At 38.3% G+C, this 22,348-nt stretch overlaps 2 protein-coding genes across 4 annotated transcripts; both read right to left on the bottom strand.

Annotated features, from left to right (window-relative positions):
- Positions 1–103: 103 nt before the first annotated feature.
- On the bottom strand, positions 104–6,300 carry LOC146453732 (uncharacterized). The gene is made up of 5 exons (XM_085096348.1): positions 5,967–6,300; positions 3,800–3,871; positions 2,844–2,895; positions 1,701–1,737; positions 104–339 (listed from the first exon to the last, which is right to left on the bottom strand). The coding sequence occupies exons 1-5, from the start codon at positions 6,216–6,218 to the stop codon at positions 252–254; spliced, it is 501 nt and encodes a 166-aa protein (XP_084952474.1). The 5' UTR covers positions 6,219–6,300; the 3' UTR covers positions 104–251.
- Positions 6,301–12,078: 5,778 nt separating this feature from the next.
- Positions 12,079–21,137, bottom strand: LOC146453731 (E3 ubiquitin-protein ligase TRIM45-like). 3 transcript variants are annotated; one of them, XM_085096237.1, is made up of 4 exons: positions 21,063–21,137; positions 16,558–16,752; positions 15,531–16,266; positions 12,079–15,494 (listed from the first exon to the last, which is right to left on the bottom strand). In XM_085096237.1, the coding sequence occupies exons 1-4, from the start codon at positions 21,117–21,119 to the stop codon at positions 15,127–15,129; spliced, it is 1,356 nt and encodes a 451-aa protein (XP_084952363.1). In that variant the 5' UTR covers positions 21,120–21,137; the 3' UTR covers positions 12,079–15,126. The 3 variants fall into 3 exon arrangements, with proteins under 3 accessions (XP_084952363.1, XP_084952362.1, XP_084952364.1); XM_085096236.1 differs by having other exon boundaries at positions 12,079–16,266; XM_085096238.1 differs by having other exon boundaries at positions 12,079–16,266; positions 16,558–16,834; positions 21,063–21,098.
- Positions 21,138–22,348: the final 1,211 nt, after the last annotated feature.

Here is a 22,348-nt window from a genome sequence, read left to right as displayed (position 1 = left end):
TTTGGCAAGGGCAGACTTGGGAGGTTTTATTTTCTTGGGAAAAGTTTACCCTCGCAATATTTTAAAACTTAAAGAAATGATGAAAAAATAAAAGGCACGAGAATAATAAAAACATTTCCTTTATTCATCACAATTTTTTAAAAATTTAACATAACAATCTTTTGTTTTAATTACCTGTATAAGCATGGAGTACATGTATGTTAGTTTTATTGAAAACGTAAAAAAGCATTTTCTTGAACAGGCGAGCTACATTAAAGGTATTCCTTAATCCATTTCCGAGCTGATTCAATGTCTTTGTCAACGCTTTCCTTTGTTTCTTTGTCAAAAGATGGGAGAGAGCTGTGAAAACAAAATAACAGTGTCAGATCATCATTTCAGTTCACATTTCCGTAACACTACATGTACATACATCGCTATGTAAACAGGTGAAATGTTGGCATAACCCACCCCTCCACCCCCTCCCCCTTGGTTACTTATCCCTTTCAGCCCTGGTGGGTACAAGTTCCTAGTTGTTCAGGTTGTGGTTGGGGAGTGCTGACTACCCACTGTGAAAACTTCGTCATGGTAACATCATTAACCTAATGCGTTAAATTTCAATTTTAGAGCAGCTAGGAAATACCGTACCATCATACCAAGACCAAGAGATTCTCAAAGTCTTTTAAACATTATCATGCAGCCAAGCCATCTAACAATTACGTAAATACGTATATAGAGCAGTTTTCAAATGTGTCAAAAGTAATTTAGCGTTTGCTTTGGTTTTGGTTAACTGCGCTCTCTGATTGGTTACCAAAACTCGCGCCACTTTCTCAATAGACTACGAGTAGTCCCCCATTTTTCCTCAGGGATAGTAGGGCGAGCAAAACGCGAGCGTGCGTGACAATCACCCCACGCGAGAAAAGGCGACACGCGGCGGGGAGAGAGAAAAATGATTTTTCCCTCTCCCCGTCGCGTGTCGCCTTTACTTGCGTGGGGTGATTTTCGCGCGCGCTCGCGTTTCGCTCGCCCTACTATCCCTGAAAAAAAATGGGGGACTACTCGTAGTCTACTTTCTCAACCAATGAGAAACAAAACCAAAACCAATTGTGACTTGCTTGCACGCGTTTTCCCGCGCTTTATGCCAATTTATACGTTTTGCTTCAAATTCTGGTTGGTCCATTGCATTGTTTTCATCTGTTGTCATTGGCAAAAGTAATTACGTTGGTTTTGCTTTTACAACAATAATTTGAAAACCTTTCTAGTATGTTTACCACTGTTAATATTAATTCAATTATTATTGCTTTAGCAATTAACATTTACTATCATAGGTGAAGTTATCTTTCATAAGTTTGTAACTCTATAATTATCATGGGGAGCAGGGATGACGCAGTGGTGAGAGCACTCGCCTCCCACCAATATGACCCGGGGTTCCATTCCCAGAGTTGGCGTCATGTGGGTTGAGTTTGTTGTTGGTTCTCACCCTAGCCCTCATTCCTTGTCCTCGTCCGAGGTTTTTCTCCGGGTACTCCAGTTTTCCTCTCTCCTCAAAAGCCAACATTTCCATTTCGATCTGGATTATTGTCAAGCAACTTAATCATGAACCTCTGGCTTGAGAGATTGCAATTACAATACTTCCCACCCCTCCTCCGCCCCCTTTTAATTGATCCCACTGGTTAAAAAAGACCAGAATGTTATGATGACAAAATACGATTAGGAAAACTTACTTGTAAATAGCTGAACTTACAACATCAATAACTCCACCTGTATTCATAATAAAAAAAAATATGAGCAATTTAACCTCTTGAAACAGAAACTAATGACAGTAAATGGGATTGAATGATTCTTTCCAGAACTGAAACTGTCATACAACCAAGGCCAAAAAAGCCCGATATTCAGGTTAATTTAGACCCTGAGTAGGGCCCCTCTTGAGTTCATGTACCTCAGGCATTGGCTCCAGTTATCCCTGGCACTGGCTGCTGTAGTGGGCACAGCTGGCAATTTTCACCCGACAGTGACAAATGTCGGAAATTGTCTTAGAGTGTTGTTGGTTTAAAGAGGCTCGTAAGGGTTTTTTCATTGTTTGTGAAGTGATGAAAGGTTAAAGAAATTGTAGAATCTGATCATATTATAAAACTATGTTCATCTTTAGTTGTAACACCACAGTGGTTGCCACAGCAACAGGTCAGCTCCACAAAAAGGACCTATAAATTTCAGTTTCTGCAAATTATCACAAGAACGGTGACCTACCGTTATCATTGCTTTGTTGGAAAGCCCCCTAAATTCTTTTTAAGTTTAAACTACTCTGACAATACTTTTGACAAAAAGTTATCTGGTAACACTTATGGTATGTCAAAAAAGGTTAGTTATTGTCACCTACATAAACTTCTGCTGGATAACTTTCTCCCAAACATTTCGAGTTGAAAAGGCATACTGAATGGTGCATGCTTACAAAATCTCACCACACAAAATTTCAAGATATTAAATCAAATGTTTCATGCAGATTTTATTTCCCGCTTGCCTGATTTTATGCAGCAATTCCACTTCTGGTTTCCTGTGCTTGCAATTTTTGACAGAAATTTTAATTGATTCAGCTAACATGTGCACCTTAGCTATGGCATACAGTAGGTTTGTTAAATGAGCACCTTAATTCAAAATAATTTTTTATTTAATTAATACTCTTTTAAACAATAATTACATTCTTCTGAGTTAAGTGTGTTGCATTCCTAAAATGCTCCATTTAGTGAATTTTGCTTCTGTTTGTGATCTCGATATAGAGTACAAAAAATTGATTGAAATAGCAAGACTCCAATTTGTATTGCGTTGAAAAAAAAAATCTAGCATTATTGTGACTGCAGTGTTAAACTAACCTGGGGTACAAACTGTGTCACAGACATTGCAGAGGCTGCAATATTTACAGTACTGCAAAAAAAATTTATAAAGTGTTATTGTTGTAACCTACATGGTCCTTTCCCATGCTTTTAGTTACACATGTACAATATTGCAAATATTACTACTTCGTTTCTTCTATTTCGAAACAGCTTGACAATCTCCCTTGTGCTCCCTTCCCCGGGGCTACCACTCAAGACCTGGCACTCTTTTCTCTTCCCATCCTCTTCAGGCATCAACTTGTTTAAATGCAGATTCAACTACATGTAATTTGCAAAAACTTAGGCTAAGAGCTTAACAGGTGAATACTAACAGTATTTCCCTCCAAGGGCAACATGCCGTTGTTTCCCCTAAACCGTTGATTTTGGAATTCACAGTTTTAGGTTTCTTGGGGAATGCGTACCTGTATTTTACCTATTTTGATAGTTTTGTAAGGTGTTGAAGATACATAACAATAGAAATGACCAAATGAATGAGACACCTGTGCATCTACTTGAGTTCATAGAACATTGATTGTATATCTGTGGTAGGAGAAAGGGATTTGCGAAATAATTTTTTTGTTTTATGTGTGTGAGATAAATACTGTAGTTACCATTTCAGTAAATTTGGTATACTAAAGGTGTACATCGAAACATGATCAAAAATATTTTGTCCCCCTCTCCCACCCCCCACCCCCTCCCCCTGAATAATGTTGACAGTCAGAAGTCAAACATGTTTCAATCATATACAGTTTATGGACTTTAACGGAGCTGAGTATGTGAGAAAGACATTTCTGAGATTCTTATTAGGACTGCAGACTAAGAGCTACATGTACATGTATTTTAAGATTTTGTATTAAAAAAGTTTCATTGGTCAGGATTGTACACATGAAGTTGAAAGACCTTATCTTCATAGATGTCAAAGGAAAAAGAAGAACACAGCATCCTTACTGCCCTACCTTGCACAAATGACAGTTTGGCTTTTCCTTGCTCTTTTCACATGGACAATCCTTGTCGCACAACTCACAAAACTAAAACAAAAAACACAAATATCTTCATCAAATTATTGACTGAACATCACCATCTGCATCATTGTTCTGCAGTTGTGTCACTCTAAATCTAAAGAAAATCTACACTACAAAATTAATTTAATCTATGCAGAAACTTTTAAAACATTTGATCTGTCTAAATATTTTTTTCCTATTACTACGTAAAATAACTGTCAAATCTAAAGTTGAAAATATAACCATTATAAATGAGAAGTTCATTAAACACCTAAGTTACTAAAAGACCATCACACATTAGCCAACATTTTTTAACAACAAAACATTTTGCTAGTGTGCGATGAATCAAGACAAGTCTCTGACAGTGCTAGATCGTAAAATATCTTGTCGTGCCTTGCACAATAAATTGTCGGGATTCATTTACTAATATCATAAACAATAATAATTACAAATACACTGTACCAACATGGGGTCAAAGGAGAAATTTTACTAGTCTCTGAAATAATACAAGAGTTTTTTTCAAAAAAAAAACCCTTCTGATAGGCAAAACACAACATTATATTATGTACAATGATATGGCTTTAAGAGAGAATAAAAAAAAAACAGGCAATGTTTTAAGGTGGCAGCTCAAACAGATATGCTTTGGCTGCGCAAGAACTGGAGATATGGAGAACTTTCAATTAAACCAAAATTTTTGGAACCTTGAAAATTTCGGAAACTTTCTGTGTCTGCAGATGGAATGGATATTTTTACCAGTCATTCCAAACTTGCAATCTCATTGGTTGATCAGAAAATGTACATGATGGTACAATGTTGTAGCTTAAGAAGACAGCAAAATGGAAATGAAATTTATGGAACATTTTGGTACAGGTAATTTCTCTTCCAAATGGTTGGATTGGAAACGGTGGAGACTACCTCCAAAGGTTGTCTGTTTGTTCTGGAAAAGTTCTGTTTGATCCGTGCATTTGATTAACATTTCAATCAGTTAAACCAAAATTTTTGGCTCAAAGGCTAGTAGTGCCTATGGAGTGAATAAACATCAGGCCCCTGTTGTTCAAAGGCCGGATAACTTTATCCGCTGGATTAAAGGCACTATTCAGGGTCTAACATATATTTATTAAATATAATAATATAATTATTAAATGTTTTCCGTTAACATTGTCCAAGGTTTTCGTACACTCCCAAACTTAACTGTAGTTAGATCGAGTGTGCATGTTCAGATTGAAACTGTCGGATAGTGTCTTATTCACAGGATAAAGTTATCCGGCCTACGAACAACTGGAGCTAGGACTGCAAACCAGACAAAACAACAAAAGAAGGGAACAATGCATTTATACACTGTATACAATTAAGCCATCTGCTCGCTACAGTACATATGGTGACCACTGGCTAACCAGTTTTTTCTTCTTTTGTGACTTTCACTGAAGCTTGCTATTTTTAAAAATGTGATTATTTTTCAAGTATGCATAAACCTAAGGAAAGCGTAAGCCCAAAGTACACTGTAAATTTGTACTTTGGTCAATTTCTTTAGCACCAAAAGGAGAAATCAATTTAAAAAATGCTTGTCAAACGTTTCAGACATTATACAAAAATGCACATAATTGTATTAGACCACTAGGAAGGAAAAATGGCTACTGATCCCTTAAAACTTCCTTTCCTGATCCTTCCCATTCGAATTAATCTTTGCAAAGATGGTGAATAAATAACATTCAACGTCCCCCACCGGCGAGGAGCGAGGAGAAACGTCTGTTTTCGCAGGCTATGTTCAGTTGAGCTCATACAGTATGCAGCTAAAAATAATACGATCAAGTTTCAAACAAGACTCGAAAATTGTTTTTAACGGTCAAAGTCCACTTTACGCCACTTTAAGCTACTGCTGTATAAAACGAAGAGCTATATTATGACTTGCAATTCAAACACTTGCGCTAAGAGTAAATAAAAATAAGAACTTCAGCCCAATCCAAAAGCGGAAATTTGCTCTCTCGCGTGAGATCCATCGCGTGTTAAAAAGCTGACGCGTCGATTTCCACAATATGATTAGAGAAACGTTTCCGGGTTTAAAAATTCCTTGACTTTCACATATATAGAAAGCGCTCTTTAATATTATTTAGTAGGTTCCTACCTTGCAATAAGAACAGTAATTGCACAAAGATCCCAATGCATATTTTTGATCCTCTTCTTTACCGCTCTCACTTGCGGCATTCGTGGGTGGTTCGCTCTTGCCAGATTGTGATGCATCGTTTTCAGACGGGCCTTCCGATTTCTTTGTCACTTGTGGCTCTTCCATCGGTTTCTCTTCAGGATTTTCGTTCCCCTGGGTTACCTGAGAAAGTACTACTAGACCAAGTAAGCTTAGTAAAATGAAACTCTTCATTTTTGGGCAGATCCGAATGCAAAAACGCCAACTACAAACTGGGCTTTGATCGCTTTGAGTATCCCGCAAGGATTTTAAAAGACAACCGCTACTTCAAAAGAACGACGGCTCAAGCACATGGTTGGGTACGTGGTTTCGCTCTCAAAATAAATAAATAAATAAATAAATAAATAAATAAATAAATAAATAAATAAAAATGAAAGTCGTGTAAGAGCAAACAATGCAAAAATATTCGCACAAGGTGAAAATTCCACTACGTAGGTGATACTCATTTTGTATGAAATTCCAGGTAGATTAGTATTAAAAAGCAAATTTCACACACATTTCGTTCTTATTATACAAGTGCGTCAAACACAGCGTACAAATTTTGTCAGGCAACGTACCCAGTTCAAAAACAGCTGATGTCACCTGAATACCGATTGCGATTGATTGATTGATTGATTGATTACTTGCTTGATTGATTGATTGATTGACTGACTGACTGATTGATTGATTGATTGATTGATTGATTGATTGATTGATTGATTGATTGATTGATTGATTGAACCCCCCCCCCCCCCCTTTTAGACCCGTTTTTTTTTTTTTCTTTTTTACTACTTGTTTGACACTAAAATTCTTGCATTGGCAGGATAGCATATCACCATTCAATTAGTTGATTTAAAAAAAAACATTTTGCTATTAAACTAAATTCTGGGTAAATGTAAGTTTGGGGGGACTCAAAGCAGTATTGCCCGCCCGGCGCTCACAGAAACATGTGCTTCTCTCTGCTTTCTTTCTGCCGTGGTGAAGCATGACAGCCTTCGTGATTTAGCAGAAAAGTAGCCTGCAGAACAGGTGTTATTTTTTGCGTCTTTTTTAGCAGCGGAGGCACTCACGAGGCGAGGGCCTTTGTCGTCGCGTGTGACTCGCGCTCCGCCCTCGCCTCGTGTTTGCCTCCGCTCGCCTGAAAACGCAAAAAATAACGCCGATTCTGTAGGCTAACAGAAAAGCTACAGTTGGGCAACAAGACTCAGTACCTGCACCGTCCGCACTTCTTTCTGAGTTAAGGTGGGGCTCTACCTGAATTTGAGTGAAATTTGAAGAGTTTTAAGAATGGATAGAAGAAAGAAAATGATTTTTGGAACACTAACAGACAGTCGACAACCACGCAAGAGCACCCCAGGTTGCTAGTGGACTAACTTGGTATCCGTCTATTAATTATTAACTACAAATTCTAATTTTAAAACTTCACTAAATCTTCAACATTCCTTATTTCTTTTAATTTTACCAATCCTTCAAGAAAAATTATTTCCTTCCAAATATACCTAAAAATCACCCAAAAATTCATAAAACACCCCAAATCATTAATTTGTGCTATGAATGGAGGGTTTTTGTATTCCTTGAAATGCAAACAAGATATTTTCATTTGACCGATTTTAAGCGGCGTGAAAATGGCTTTTAGGTGAACCCCCACCTTAAAGGAATGGTGATACATTTGGAAACAGCGCACACCAAATTTACGACTACCGGGGAATCTGGAGTGTGTAACATATGCTGACAGGGGGACCCGGGGTGTAGGGGGTATGTAATTTACCACAAAAAAGTTTCAAAAGTGTATCTGAATCAAAGTTTGGACGCCCCCCCCCCCACCCCCCCCCATCCAAAATTCCTGGATCCGCCCCTGCTAATATCGTTCTTCACTACACACCTGGAAAAGGTAAAAGGTACACTGTCTATTAATTTAATCTGTTATCAAGAAAGTGCCTGACCATATCATTGTTGTGTTCTGTATTAGAACCTGAAATTTCTTAGGGCTTCTTTTCCATGCAAAAAGACCCTCTGAAATCTCCGAAAGGGGTCTTGTTTAATGGACTAGCGTTTCAGTTCTTTGGGTTCCTTTAGCAGGATTTTTTTCCTGTCATTTGCCCTTGTAGGATTTTTTTTTTTTTTGGGGGGGGGGGGGGGGGGTTTCCCCAGACCTTCAACATACCAGTTTATAGTGGTCCGTCGCTTATCAGACCAGTTAAAACCAGAAACGATTAAAATTCTCGCCTCCAATTAACCGAATATTTCTGTTATGATATTTTAACTGGTCAACAGGCAAGCTGCTTCCATTAGACTTGTAGTCGTATCTGTTTTCTCCCACCATTTATGGTCTTGTTATGGTATTGAACAGACCCCTTTCAACTCTGTAGTCTTCTTTCTCTCTCTCTTTTTAAATCGGTTTCTGATTCTTTTAGTCAATGTTGCTGTTTTGCCTTTTCAAACAAAGAAATATATAAAAAATACGCCGGGTATGTAAAATCAAAATATTCTCCGGGTACCAGGGAAAAAATTTCACCGGGTCTGTTACGGAGGGGTGTTTGAAACAGTGGCGGTCTTTCAAAATAAAATTGGTCTTCCTTGATTTCTCGGAAAACCCATTGTCAGGTCTCAAACCTCGATCTACATGTCTATGTATACAGTGATAATAGGCAGGGGAGGCAGTCCTCAGAGGCCCGCTCTTTCTTCCACTTTCAACTGTTTAACACTTTTTCCTGGCTTTTCTGTTGCAAAATATTGTGCAATTCTGCGAAATTTTTTTCTTGCTTTCTACCTCTTCAAAAACGTTATTTTAATCTCAATTCGATTTCACCTTTTTTCCTTTTCATTCTCCAGTGTCAAGCGAAGATATGAATTTTAAATTCGAGTGATAAGAACAATATTTTACGAACGAGCGCAGCGAGTGAGTAAAATATTGTTTTTAACACGAGAAAATAAAATTCATATCTTTAACCCGCCGTATAACTTTCTTTTTTTATTATATAGACAACTTCATTGCGCGCCATTTTTAACCGACTATTTGTACAAACAACCGCGTGAAAAAGCCGGAGATGACGTCATCAATATCCTCCCTGGTGAGGATATGGTACATACGCCACTCGGGTCCTGGATGTAGTTTCGTAAGAATTTTACGACTGGTGTGTTTTCCAGTAAAATACCCCTGTCTATATGATAAATAGGCATATTTTCGTAAGGGCCTTAGCTCCCACGAGTCACCTGAAGCTCAGTGGTAGAGCATCTGAATTAGTAATCCGCAGGTCTTAAGTTCGACTCCCGATAGGAGCACTCGGATTTCTTTTTTCCTGGTATGCCTGTGTCTCTCACTGAAAAAAATCCATCATTCTCATACTTTTTTGTTTTCAGTGGGTTCATGTGAAACTAAAGGGAACAGAAGAAAGGTGGTTCATCATAAAATAAGTTATTAGAAATAACCTTTTTTGAAATGCTGTAAAAAGTTACCCCTCAATCGAAAAATGAAGGAAAATAGTTTGTTTTTTGCCTGAAGGATCCTCCGATTCTGAAACACTTTTGACTGTATTATTTGGTTACCCGTGGCATGCAGCTAGCAGTTTTGTGGGTTACAGTAACACTCCGCCAGTAAGAACCTATTTTTAAAAACTTGTCAGCCTAAAATTTGTCAGTTAGACGCTCTCTGAACAAGAACCTGTTGACCCTGCTGTTCATGCTGTCATAGCAGATTTCCAGATATTTTCTATGGACTGCAATACAACATTTTAATCTGTTCGGTTTAAATTGTAATTGGGCTAGGAATTTTAAGAGTAAATGTACATGTTGATGTCCCGAAGACTCATGTGATATTTCGGTTTTACTTCTTATTGTCTTTTTCATGTGAATTTTGTAATTCTTTATTTACATTTTATTCAATTTTTTTTATAAGGGATAGGAAAAAATTGCTGCTGCATAGGGGGCGAAGGCTGAATACCACTAAATTCTACTATCTACAATGTGTTTTTTTTTTTTCTTCAGAAAATAAGAACCTACTTAAGAACTAGATGGCCTAAATTTCTGTTAATTACCATTTATATAAGAACCTGTTTAGGCTAAATTTTAAAATGGAAGGTTCTTACTCGCGGGGTTTACTGTAGTCCATTTGGCTTGAGACGCACTTTGGTCTGACTTGTTGAAGTCTTGTAATCGGTAAGAAATGATGATTTGCCTCATGTTCTGTTTTTATATATCTTTAAGACGCGTTCCATACAAACTGATTCAGAAGGTAAGTAGGGAAGTGGTCAAAACTACTATATTCGAACAGGACCCACCAAAATAGATGGTGACCGATCTGCCTGCACCCCCTTCCTCAACCTCAAAAGATGGCGTTTTCATTGCATACCCACCCCTCTAACCAGCAGTAAAAAATGATAGTGAGATTCAAACCTCCCTTTTCTTGTTTATCTAGCAATGCTGACTCTTGCTAGCTGAATATTTCTGTGTCAACTCAAATTTTAAAGCCAATAACATTTTGTTGGTAATGTTCACGAGACAGGTGGTGTCCTCGATAACCCCCCTACCCCAGACAAGGTGGGTCCTCTTCGAACAAACTTATCATGAAGTGGTTGCCCTTTCTGTTGGATTGTAGACTAGCTCAGTTTCGTGACCGCCTTCAATGTGACACAGGCAGGACAAAAACAGTAAAGTGAGTTAGATCATTCATTTACATGACCCTTTGTATTAGCAACGCTTCAAAACGAACTGTAATTGGTTAAATTTGTTCGCGTTATATCCCCAACTAGCAAGGCCGTAAAACAAGAGCCAACCGTGAGTTACTCGCACTCTTCTTTTGAGATTAATACCCAAAACGTGGGAATGTTTTGGTTTTAGGATTACATTCTTTTGATGCACTTGCAAATTAAGCTTTACAAGTTTCACTGTAGAGTGGGATAACATAACATAACATCATCCTGACGGGCTTTAGGAAACATGGGTTTCGACAAAAGAAAGGTTATATATGTATCTCAAATAAAGTTGAACGACTCACACTGAAGTAGTCTCTTGTATTTTCTGTTCGTTATCCCTATTTATTTCTCGGAGAATTTCCCTAACAACGCGCCGTTGGATTCAGAATTACATTACAAGCATTCGTTAAGTCTTGGTGACCGAGTGTTCTACTCAAATCCCAGGCGGTTACCAAGACCAATGCTTAGAGATAGTCTACGAGAAATAAATAGGGCCCGAGAACGAACAGAAAATACAAGAGACTACTTCAGTGTGAGTACTTCAACTTTATTCAGTTGAGATAAATTACAACAATTAAACTCAAAATGGAAAACAAAAAACCGTGAAGGAACCAATAAAAACGGCCACCGGGTTGAAGCAAATTAAATGGCGGGAAAAAGCACAGGGAAACAGTAAGGGAAGCGACAACCTTGTTTCCAGGGTCTCCCTTCTTCCTATCCCCTGAATGCGAGAGAAGAAGACCGAGATGTGGTCTGGTGACGTGTATCTCAACATCTTTGATGTACATTAGTGTGCCTTTCGTCTCTACGAAATTTAGGACAGTGCGAAAAATTAAAAAGGTCCTCCGGTTTGTGTACACCGTGTACAAGCTTTAAAAGCTTTCACGGCTCGAGACCAGTGTCGAGTGAAAAAAAAATCAACAACAACAGTGTAGTAACCGAATGAACGAACGGCTGACTCAAGTGAGTGAGTGAGTTAGTTAGTAAGTGCGTGAGTGAGTGAGTGAGTGAGTGAGTGAGTGAGTGAGTGAGTGAGTGAGTGAGTGAGTGACTGACTGAGTGACTGACTGACTGAGTGACTGACTGAGTGACTGACTGACTGACTGACTGAATGAATGAATGAATGAATGAATGAAGGAAGGAAGGAAGGAAGGAAGGAAGGAATGAATGAATGAATGAATGATTGAATGAATGAATGAATGAATGAATGAATGAATGAATGAATGAATTTATTTCAGTATCTGGGTTATAAAGCTACATAAACTAATTGGGAACACTATAGCGAAAGTACTACTGTCTAAAAAAATGATAAAAGGCAATAGAAAAGCAAACTCGAAATGAATTTCTACAATGCAATATAATACAATACAATACAAACTTTATTAATTCATCCAACAAGGTTTTACAATCAATTGCAATAAAAAACTACTTCAAAACTACGCCACATTCATGCCCTTAAAGGTACCTCGGTATATATATTTAACAAAAGATTTTTTTTTCGAAACTGAACAAATTAAATGTATGTTGTACCAAAACGGCCTTCGTAATACAGTATATAGTCCTAATTTTTGAAAGATTTAACCAACCAGCCAACCACTGTTCTGGGCCAACAAATGACAAAATTATCTGCGAGTCAAATCAAAGAGCGATCAATCCTCCCACCCCACCCTCCAATCTTTTCCTCAAGGCGTTTGACACGAGTTCTGTTCCGCATGGGCGCGCATTCGAACGAGGCAACGATGCCCAACAAATGCCCAACAGCTAAGGGCTGGCCTTTGACTATCGACGAATATTTGGGTCAGCGATCACAAGCTAAGGGATTTCTTAATTCACGGACGCATGGCTCTCGACAGATGGTAAGAAAGATGCAGTTGTTGTAAATGTGAAAGTAAATACGAACTTTAGGAAAAAGGTTTCGGCAGTTATATCAGGAATTTGTATCGAAAAGGTGAGTAAGTTTGGAATTTTGAGCTATAAACTTTACAAATACTTCTGAATGCAACGGCGATGCGCAAGTGTCGAGCCAGTGCCTTCAGCCTGTTCTCTTCTTTCCCATTGTTGTTAAGTTACATACTTAGCTACAGGGTGCGGAATTTGGCCATTAAAGCCTTTGGAAAGTCAAATGCCCGGCAGTTTGCTCGAGGAAGGGGGAGGGGGAAATTATCACCATACTCTTAGATTTAAATTCCTTACACGGTAAATGCACATACATTTCATAAATTTTGATACTTTATAAAGTGTTTTTTAAAGATACTCTTAAAAGATATTAAAATATCTGAGCGATAATAACATCTCGCAGTCTAGCATACAGGCATTATTTTCACACGTTTCTCACCTATTCAATACCTACATTCAACACCTTTTTTTTACACGACTAGAGCAGTCAGTCAGAGGGCCAATAACTGAAATCAACCTATCAGATCGCTCTATTGTCGGTCCATTATTTTCTAGGTATTGGACCGGGTTTTGCTCCGAATGATTCCGCGTTTGTGTCCGGTTTTCCGCTTGAAATCAAGATGGCAGAAATTCAATCAGCCCATAGATCACCAGGGCTTAAGTGGTACTTTCGGCTGAATAATACATGCTGCAAAGCTGGCGAATTTTGATTCGTTCTGTATATTGAAACACTGAATGACATCATATGTGTTTTCCTGATCACCGAAATGCGATGACTGATACGAGTGGAATTTCCTGGACGAAACTACAACCGGTTTATTTACCCATTCCTCAGTTACATCTGCCAGTTCCCAGTAAGGGCTTCTTTGGAATATCACTTGTGTCTAGGCAAGAAAATCGTGACAAACAAGCGGTTTGAAGTTGTAGAAGTTAATCAAAGGCTCCTGTGAGCCAACTCGTGAATGCAGATTTGAATAGTAGTAACCGTAAAGCGGTACTCGCATCAAACTACGCTACGAGGATTCGTGTACATCATTCCACATTGCGGAATGCGTTATGTATAAACAATTAAACAATTAAATTACACACGCACTCTGATTCCTCCCGATATACGCGAAGCCGGCAACGCAAAGGTGGACGTGTGCGTTCTTTTGGTGGTTTTGCGTGGTTGCCAATCGTCAAAAAAAGCGTCCAGTTTTTCTTCCAAGATCCTCCGTAATTTTTTTCCTCGTTTCGTGTTGTTGCCGAATGAAACTTGATACATGTGAACGATTTTGGTCGCCAAACACGTGACCTAAATCTTGCTGTTTTCACAATGGTAATATATTCCTTTCTACGTTCAAACGACGGCTTCTGTCGCGTTTTATAACATCGGAGGAAGCTTTCAACCTTGCTAAAGTTGCTATTTAGGCAAGTGAACGTAAAAATAGCAATAAATCAAGTGTTGCGATGACAGTCGCTATGCACGAGCAAATTTTTATTGTTTAAAATTTTTGTTCTGTTGAATCGATCTTATCGCTCACACTGGACCACGAATGAAATTTATTGCGGCTTCTATCGATCAGCATCTTATAACATCGCATAAAGGAAAGTTGCTATTGTGGTTTTATCCCCCTCTATCGTTGCGATGATTGTCGCAAATTTTCAGTGTTTACATTTGTTCTGTTAAATGATCTTATCGCTCACACTGGATCCTGAATAAAATTTATTGCGGCTACTGTCTGGGCGAATTTCATCCGCTAGTTGCGAGGACGTGTTTGCTTACAAAAGATTACGCCGAGTTGTCACGTTTTATCAACAAAAATAGAAAAACAGACAAAGGGCTTTCCTAAATAAAAATTATTGAGATAGGTCTTTTCACAGGCCTATAGAAGCAAAAGCGTATAATTCTTGCCGCGAGGCGACTTGCAAGCGATTTGAAGTCAATTTTGAAGCGAATTTATCGGAGCCATATTTCAAACGTACGTTTTGCAAGAACTGTTCGGAATACGAAAATTGGTCTATCAGAATAGTATTTCAGTAAAAATTCACAATCAAACCTGTAATTATTTGTGTGTTATATTCCCAGCAGAACTCGAGTATTACCAGAAAAGTCCGCGGATTAAAGGCTGATTTGAGATCTACTCGCTCATCTGGTTGATAAAACCAAAAATCGAAGAACAATCTCTTCGCCGCGGTTGAAATTGTCAAGCAGTCCTTAGAAGGTCTTCTTTCGATTTACCGTTTCAAAAACGTGCGTTTTCCTTCCAAAGACGGGAAATTGGACCAGCGTCCGAGTGAAATTCACTCACTCATACACTGCGCATGCCTGAAAGTTAACAACCCACCGACCAAGGGACAAAACCCCCACATCGCGATAACTTGTTCATTGCACATGTGCGCATTTACGAGTTAAAAACGTGGCAGTTGTAAAGCCATTTGATAGATACACAAACCCACCAGTATCCCAGGGGTGGGCCAGATTTGTCGTTCCGTTTCTTTGAAGTGTTTTATAAGATTTTATGATGGTTTGACCACTACTTAAATGATGCCATAAGGGAGCGTCGAACCCTTAAATGCAACTCAAGTGCAGCGGCGATTCGGTGAGAAGGGTTCAAGAGGTCGATAGGGCTCGACACCTGCCACGTGAACGGACTTCCTTCAAGGTATCGTCCGTTTACCAGAACCTCAATCTCATACTTTCCGACATCAGCGGGACGGTAACTGAAAGTGAACAAGCCAGACCTGTTTCGCACGATTACAGGTGAGTCAACATCGTTTGAGCCAGTCTGCTTAATGTTCACCTGCACGTCATCTACAGCCTCCTCCCAATGTGGTTTGTTGTCGTTTTTGCTTTGGATTTCAAACCGACAGGCTTGATTTGCAGGGGAGCTTAAGGCCTCATCTTTGGAAGCGCAATGGATTTGTCCCACCAAACCACCTCTAAACATTACCAGAGTGTATTCCTCATCGCATTGAGTTATCTTTGCAATTTTTTGGATGTCTGCGTCGTACAGGGGTGAATCAATCTCAAGATTACATGAAATGATGCCCCGAGCTTGTATCTTTTCAGTGGCGGAGTTGGTATCGGTGAGTTGTTTAATGATCTCGTGCTTTGTTGCTAATACCCTTAACTCATCTCCTTTTTTCAGAGTTTGTTCCGCAAGCTCAACGCTTCTTTTCATGCGATTGAGAGAAGCGGCAAATGACTTCTTTTGGGTTTCGAGAAGGTGCTTTTGAACTCGAGTGAATTTTTCCAACTGTTCTTTTAAACTTTGTCTCTTCCTCTCAAGAGCCTCAATATGATCATTTATTAGGGCATCAACTTTCGAAGAAACCTCTTCGAAGTTGTGTCTCGCCCAGTCTTCTTGAGATTCAATTGTCATAAGTGATGTTTCTAGAACATTAATTTTTTCCCTTGATTTGTCTATGACTGCTACAATCTTATCTTTCTCAGCAGGATAAACATCATTCACAAACTTGTAATCGTGGTCGCGGTGGTCTATCAGGGTACAGTCTCTGCAAATCAGCTGATCACAGGTTTGACAAAAGAGCTTGAATTTCTTTCCGTTATGCTTTGAGCAAACCGGGGATACAGCGAGTTGGCCATCGAGTTCTGAGAGAAGTTTATTAATGAGGAAGTTGGACTGCAAACCGCTGACGTCACCCCTAGGAACCTGTTAAAACAAGTGATCTGTTTCATTTTTCACTTTAATATTAAGTCAAAAGATAAGAGTAAACTATTTTCGTCACGTCTCTTTTAATACTGCAAGAATTCCCATTAACAAAGGAAAGTCATATCAAGAGGAAAATAGTCGTTAGATACTGATAATAAGTCAAACTAGCATCTGGCACCAGGAAAGCAAGCTGGTTTACGGGGCGTCGCTTTGAATATAGAGGGGTTTATGCCTCATATAACCAAGTGCCTCAACAACGCATAGACCATAAGTAGTATCTACGTTTATTACCTGGGTTTTTTGCCTACACTCCGGGCATGTGATCTCATAGTTCCATCGGCCATCTACAGTCGCAAGTCTCTCCAGGCACGTTTTACAGTAGGAGTGCTGACATGTTAACACCTTTGGCTCCTTGAATGTCTCCAAACATATGGCACATTCCAAGTGCTTTGTTATTTTCTTTTCAACACCTGACGCCATAGTTTTCTGAGTAGAAAAATGATGTTTGCCGATTGACACTATGACCAGTAAATGAGAAAGCAACTCATTTGAAAGGCATTTGCAAAACCTGCAAAAAAAAAAAATGACATTTTCAAACAATTGACAGTTTCTAAGAACTGAATCGAGAAAGTAAAACAATTGGTGAGGGGTTGAGTTGAATTACAATTACAGTTGATGTGATGTCTTACAAGATTTTGTCAACTTAACAAATTTAGATGTAGATGTATATGTACATTTTCTGATTTTTTTTTTCACTTAGAAATGGTAAATGGAGATTAAAGATCGCTTTTAATAGGAAGAAATTAAGACTGACTGGTTTTTCGCATTTCATGGCTGTATTATATAAAGGCGAAGCGTTTTGTTTTTCCAAGTTCTTAATCATCACTACTTATTCACACCTCTCGACTTTGGCTGAACGGATCTCCGCTGTTCTCTGCATAACCGATAAAATCTAGACTGCAAAACAGTGGGATTTTTCCCAAATTCTTTTTTAATGATTTCTCAATATTCATTAATAAAGTCTTAAAGACCTCTTTCGAACTGCCGATGCGGAATGCAAATAGCAAAAGCTTTATAATACCGCTAGGGTAATTTTAAAAGCGAAATATCAGGCCGCTTAATTAAGCTCGCTGATCCCTGGAGTCGCAGAAAAGGAAGGTTATTTGGATATAAAGCATTGGTGAAAGGAAAATTTACATCACTGTGATGACGCAATTCGGTCAATCGTATTATTTTTATTTGGGCTCTTACTTCCAAATGTGTGTACAAAATATACCGATTTTTTTTTCTTTTTTTAAAAAAAATCTATGATTAACTAAAATTTAAGACCATATGCATACTAAGAACATCACCCAGGCTGAGAAGGAGCTTTTTTTTTAACCCGAATGTTTTAAAATAAACAGTATAAATGCGGATAAAAATAGTACATGTAAAACTTTAGTCTATACAGTCCAATTACCCCAAATGATAAAGGAACGCATGTCTGGTACATAGTTGAACCGTGATCTCATTTTGTGTCTGATTCGAATTAGACAGTATTTATTTTGTTTTCATTCAGGGGTATTAAAAGTATAAAAACAACCTTTAAAAGAACATTTACAGGCTCATATAGACAAAAACTTAGAAAGTTAAGCCTCAGCCCCCAAATTAGACGTTCTTATTAGTTAGATATAGATAAAAAGAGTGCATTAATCCTGTCTTTCATTGATGTTTATCGTCGGCTTGAATTTCGTTAAAATAAATCCACCAATTGTTTTCACGCTATGGCATGTTATCCAAAGGAACACGAAATGTTGCTGCGTTATCTTGCGCTTAAACTAAATAGGCCCGGCCAGGGTTTATGCGATGTACAGCATTCGAGCCCTCAGATTTATAATTGCAATTTCTTGCACGATATGCTTCCTCTTGAATATTAAACGTTCCTCAAGACCTAAAGTAAGAACATTTTTAAACTGATCTCTCAGGATTAAAGTCAACTGTTTGCCATCATCGGTGACTAGCAAGAAACCATCGTAAAAGATGCTTTTTAACTCGTGAATGCGCGCATGCGCAATGAACGAGTTATAGCGATAGCTTGGTCGATCAGTCGATCAGTCGATCAGTCGGTTTTGTCGTTAACTTTCGGGCGTGCGCAGTGAATGAGTTTTAAATTCAATTAGTGGAAAAAAACACGCGAACATTTGTTGTTCATGGCGCATCAGGAAATTCTATTCAATATGTAGAGAATAATTTGACGATCATTTAGTGCAAGAATGGCGATTTTTCGTTCAATCTGAGCAAAGTTTCAAGTTTTTTCAGTTTTTCAGAAAGTCCGGGGTCGTAAACTCAATTAGTGAAAAAAAAAAAAACGTGAAAATTTGTTTCACGACGCGTCAGAATTCTCTCATTCATTCTGTAGAGAATAATTTGACAATCATTTTAGTGTAAGAATGGGGATTTTTCGTTGAATCTGAGCAAAGTTATAGGATTTGTTCGTTTTTTTCTACGAAGTGCGGTTTCTTTCAAGAATTAAAAATAATTTAATTTAAAAATAATTTAATTAACAAAAATTTAATTTGTCAGTTTTCACGCGAAAGCGGAACGTACCATGTCACGCATCATTGACGTCGTAAACAAAATTATGCAAATTTCTGGTGAAATGAACACTTTTAAGATCTTGTCAGCTTTCATAGAGGTTTCAAAGGGAAAAAATGTTTCATTTTCGAAATTTACAACTGGTAATTTATGGGAAAGCAAAAGGACGCGGTCGATAAATAATTCTTATTTAGCAAGAGCTTGTCATAGTTCATTATTTCTACTTGAGGATTGCGTGGACTGAACTCCAAAGGAAAAATTTCACGCATTTATGTCGGGCATGAATCGTAATGCGATACTTTGTTGAACATATTTCCCTTTGTGAGATCGGCTTGCCCTACAGTAATTTTGTAATTTTAATTCCCAAAAAAACTTCACTTGCCCATCGGGCAAGTGATGGTTAGAATCCACTAGCCCGATCGCGAAATCCAGTAGCCGCGGACTATCACACGAATTTGCATGACGTAGCTGCACATGGCGTGCTCCTATAAACTTTGAATAAAAAAAACACGTGATATTTTTTAATCGGCGCATCAGAATAATCGGCTTATTCAATCTGTACAGAATAATTTGACAATCATTTTAATAGTACAAGAATGGTCATTTTTCGTTACATAATCGGGCAAAGATATAATTTCTTTTAGCTTTTGAGGAAGTTCCCGTAGCCGTCTAAATTGCAATTACTATGTGTCATCTCATTCACGAGTTGGCTCACAGGAGCCTTTGATTACTTAACCCTATCTTTTTCTGAGCTATTTTTTGTCTTCGGGGGCCGGGGGTGGGCTGATTGTGCCCCCATCCCCCCGATCATAACTTCGTAAGTATAAAAGCTATAACAGTGAAATAGATAGTTCGTCCATAGATGTCTCGTTTAAGACCCGCATCGTGAAGTAATGACGTCAAATGACGTCAATGACGTGGTAATTAGGTCATTATTGCCAAAAAGGCGGCCATCTTGGATTTCTGGATTTTTACATTTGAATCGAAAGAAAAGGAAGCAAAAAAAAAAAAAAAGAAGAAGAAGAAGATAAAAGTTACTTATTCTCATTTTGAAAAGGTATCTTCTATTTTCTGAAAAAAACTGCCTGTCATAAATTAGTTGCCATGGTAACAACAGAGTAAATGAACACTAACCGGCGTCCATATCAGATTTTTTCCGCATAAATTTGTGATAAAGGCCTTAATTACGTCTCAGGGACGTTTGCCTAAATGTTAAAAAATAAAAGTTATTCTGGTTCAAAGTCGCCGTGGGCACTCAAGATAGGGTTAAGGGAATTGTTTCCGATCAAGCCAACACAAACTGATTGTTTACGACTATAGATCGATGTGCGACGTTGATACACGCAGATGGAAGGAAGCTTTTTACATGAATTCCAGTCTGTACCGCGCAGTTTCAGCACTAGCAAATTAGCCCAATCAACCACAACACGAGAAAACGAAACCAAGCTGGCATTTTGTATTATACAAATTAGGTAAAATATAGCCGGAGCAAACTACCATTTTCCCGTCAGTGGATTTTTGATATAGTATTTTGCTTGTTGCAAACAGACTGTAGGTTTCAATTTGTGATAATTTCATCCATAAACAGAAAGAAAAAGAAAACAGACAGTTCACCATGCTTTGTGTATCAGCGAAATTAGTTACGAGCGGTTGAGCAGACTAACCATATTCTCCCTAAAGTAGATATTTGTAGCTGATTTTGATACGTTCGCTAAAGGTTATTTTGGGGAAAGAGACTCTGTAGCAATTTCTTCAAGATTTAGTCACATAATGGCTAAATTCATGATCTTGAACACATGTACAACTTCTGTAGGCCATCATAGCCGCATTTATATACTCAACTCAAGCGCATCGCAGAAACATTACAGATACAGGTCCTATAGCATCGCATCCTGTATCGTGGGGCTTTTTAAAAACGGCTTTCCTTGGAGCAAGTAGAAAACGTGCAGTGTCATAGTCATGTGAAGGCGAACTTATATTTCAAGCGAAAACGATTTTGTTTGACGAGCCAACTCGGTGTGTACGTAGGTCGCCGAATCAAATGCAAACCTTATCGACGGACATTATATCAATGCCAAGCCTTGGGCCAGCTCGTCCGTCGAAGTTGAACTATTTCACATGGAAGTGAATCGAGATATGTTAATAGGTCTTTCACTTAATGCTCGATGTTATATTTAAAATAAAGAAGCATAGAATTGATTCAAGAAACGTTCGCTACTCACCTTCTTCCTCTGATCAGTCAGAACTAAAACAAGCTTCCTGGTTTGATGGGAAAACATCGTCACGTGATTAGAGTTCGACTGCTGTGACGGTTCCTTTATCCTTTTTATGTCGTCGTTTATAAACATGTTTTTATTAACTTTCAAATTGGAAAAAACTCTGTTTTTGATTCATGACTTTAAGAGTGTTAATTAATTACAACTTCAAATTTTATAAACTTAAGGTAGTAAACGAATTAAAGGTACTGTGATTCCAGTTTGGGAGTTTTTTGAACGAAAATATGGCATCCTGGTTTCTAAATTATTTCGTAGTAAATCAATCAAGACACAACAAATCTGAAGAGCATTGTTATAAGCGCTTATTAATGCAGCATTGTGCTGCAGGCTGTGCATTGTTCTATAATAAACAGCATTACCGGATATTAATACGACTTAGCTATAGTTTGTTACTTACTAACATAGCTGTCAAATCCCATTGGTATAATTTGTTACCACGACTGTTTCAAATGATTGGACTATGGAATTTGCTATTAAAGAAACCTTTTTTCTTGCTCTACATCATAACAGATGACGCGTGATCACTAGACTGTTACAGTGGTTGCTTTCCCAGAAAACAGACATGCAACAGTGGCAAAGAGGTATGAAGGAAATAGGTAGCCCCTAAGGCTGGTTCACACGAGTAACGCAAACGCAAACGCGAATTTAAGCGCAAGCAAACACACGTGTGAACTTTCACAACGCAAATGCAAACACAAGCGCAAGCGCCAACGCAAGAGATGGAAAACGTTTCATTTCCTTGCGGTTGCATTTGCGCTTGCGTTTGCGTTTCACCATAGTTGATTGAGAGACTGGTTATGAAACCTTGCCATGTTCAAAGCTGATAACAATGGTGCTGCAATTTAGGTTGGAAGGGCCGCGACTGTGCACAATCCTTTGTTTTAACGTTCACACTACAGATGAATATTTGAACAGGAACGTTTCTATTGGCCAGTTGCTCCAACACGTTTCAAAATCTATTGTGGTTTGTGCACGGTCAAGGCCAAAAATGTTAACAAAAACATGTAACAAAGAAACTTGTTTGGCTTCATAACCATTCTCCTATATTAACTTTGGTTTCACACGTGTGAACCGGGACAACGGACAAATAAAACTTCTGGAGGCACTTGTTTTAGTTGCTACGTGTCCTTTCTTCAATTGCTGTGTGAAATTAATCTCGTACCCCGATCTCAGTCGTCGGTTCGGGAATGTCGAAATTTCTAATTTTGATTGGCTGACTAGGCTATTTTCTT

The sequence above is a fragment of the Pavona decussata genome, unplaced genomic scaffold (assembly GCF_977016875.1).
Source record: "Pavona decussata unplaced genomic scaffold, jaPavDecu1.1 SCAFFOLD_324, whole genome shotgun sequence".
Classification (NCBI taxonomy): domain Eukaryota; kingdom Metazoa; phylum Cnidaria; class Anthozoa; order Scleractinia; family Agariciidae; genus Pavona; species Pavona decussata.
Note: the sequence above shows the minus strand (reverse complement) of the source record. Positions and strands in the feature narration are given on the sequence as shown.

Bases quoted from the DNA above. Each gene is read 5' to 3' on its own strand.
- LOC146453731 (XM_085096236.1), bottom strand. From the start codon at position 21,119: ATGTTTTCCCATCAAACCAGGAAGCTTGTTTTAGTTCTGACTGATCAG. The intron at 16,753-21,062 runs GTGAGTAGCGAA...TTTTCTACTCAG, and splicing joins TGACTGATCAGAGGAAGAAG to AAAACTATGGCGTCAGGTGT. The intron at 16,267-16,557 runs GTAATAAACGTA...TTGTTTTAACAG, and splicing joins AGTGTAGGCAAAAAACCCAG to GTTCCTAGGGGTGACGTCAG.
- LOC146453732 (XM_085096348.1), bottom strand. From the start codon at position 6,218: ATGAAGAGTTTCATTTTACTAAGCTTACTTGGTCTAGTAGTACTTTCT. The intron at 1,738-2,843 runs GTTAGTTTAACA...TTATGAATACAG, and splicing joins TGACACAGTTTGTACCCCAG to GTGGAGTTATTGATGTTGTA. The intron at 340-1,700 runs GTAAGTTTTCCT...TTGTTTTCACAG, and splicing joins GTAAGTTCAGCTATTTACAA to CTCTCTCCCATCTTTTGACA.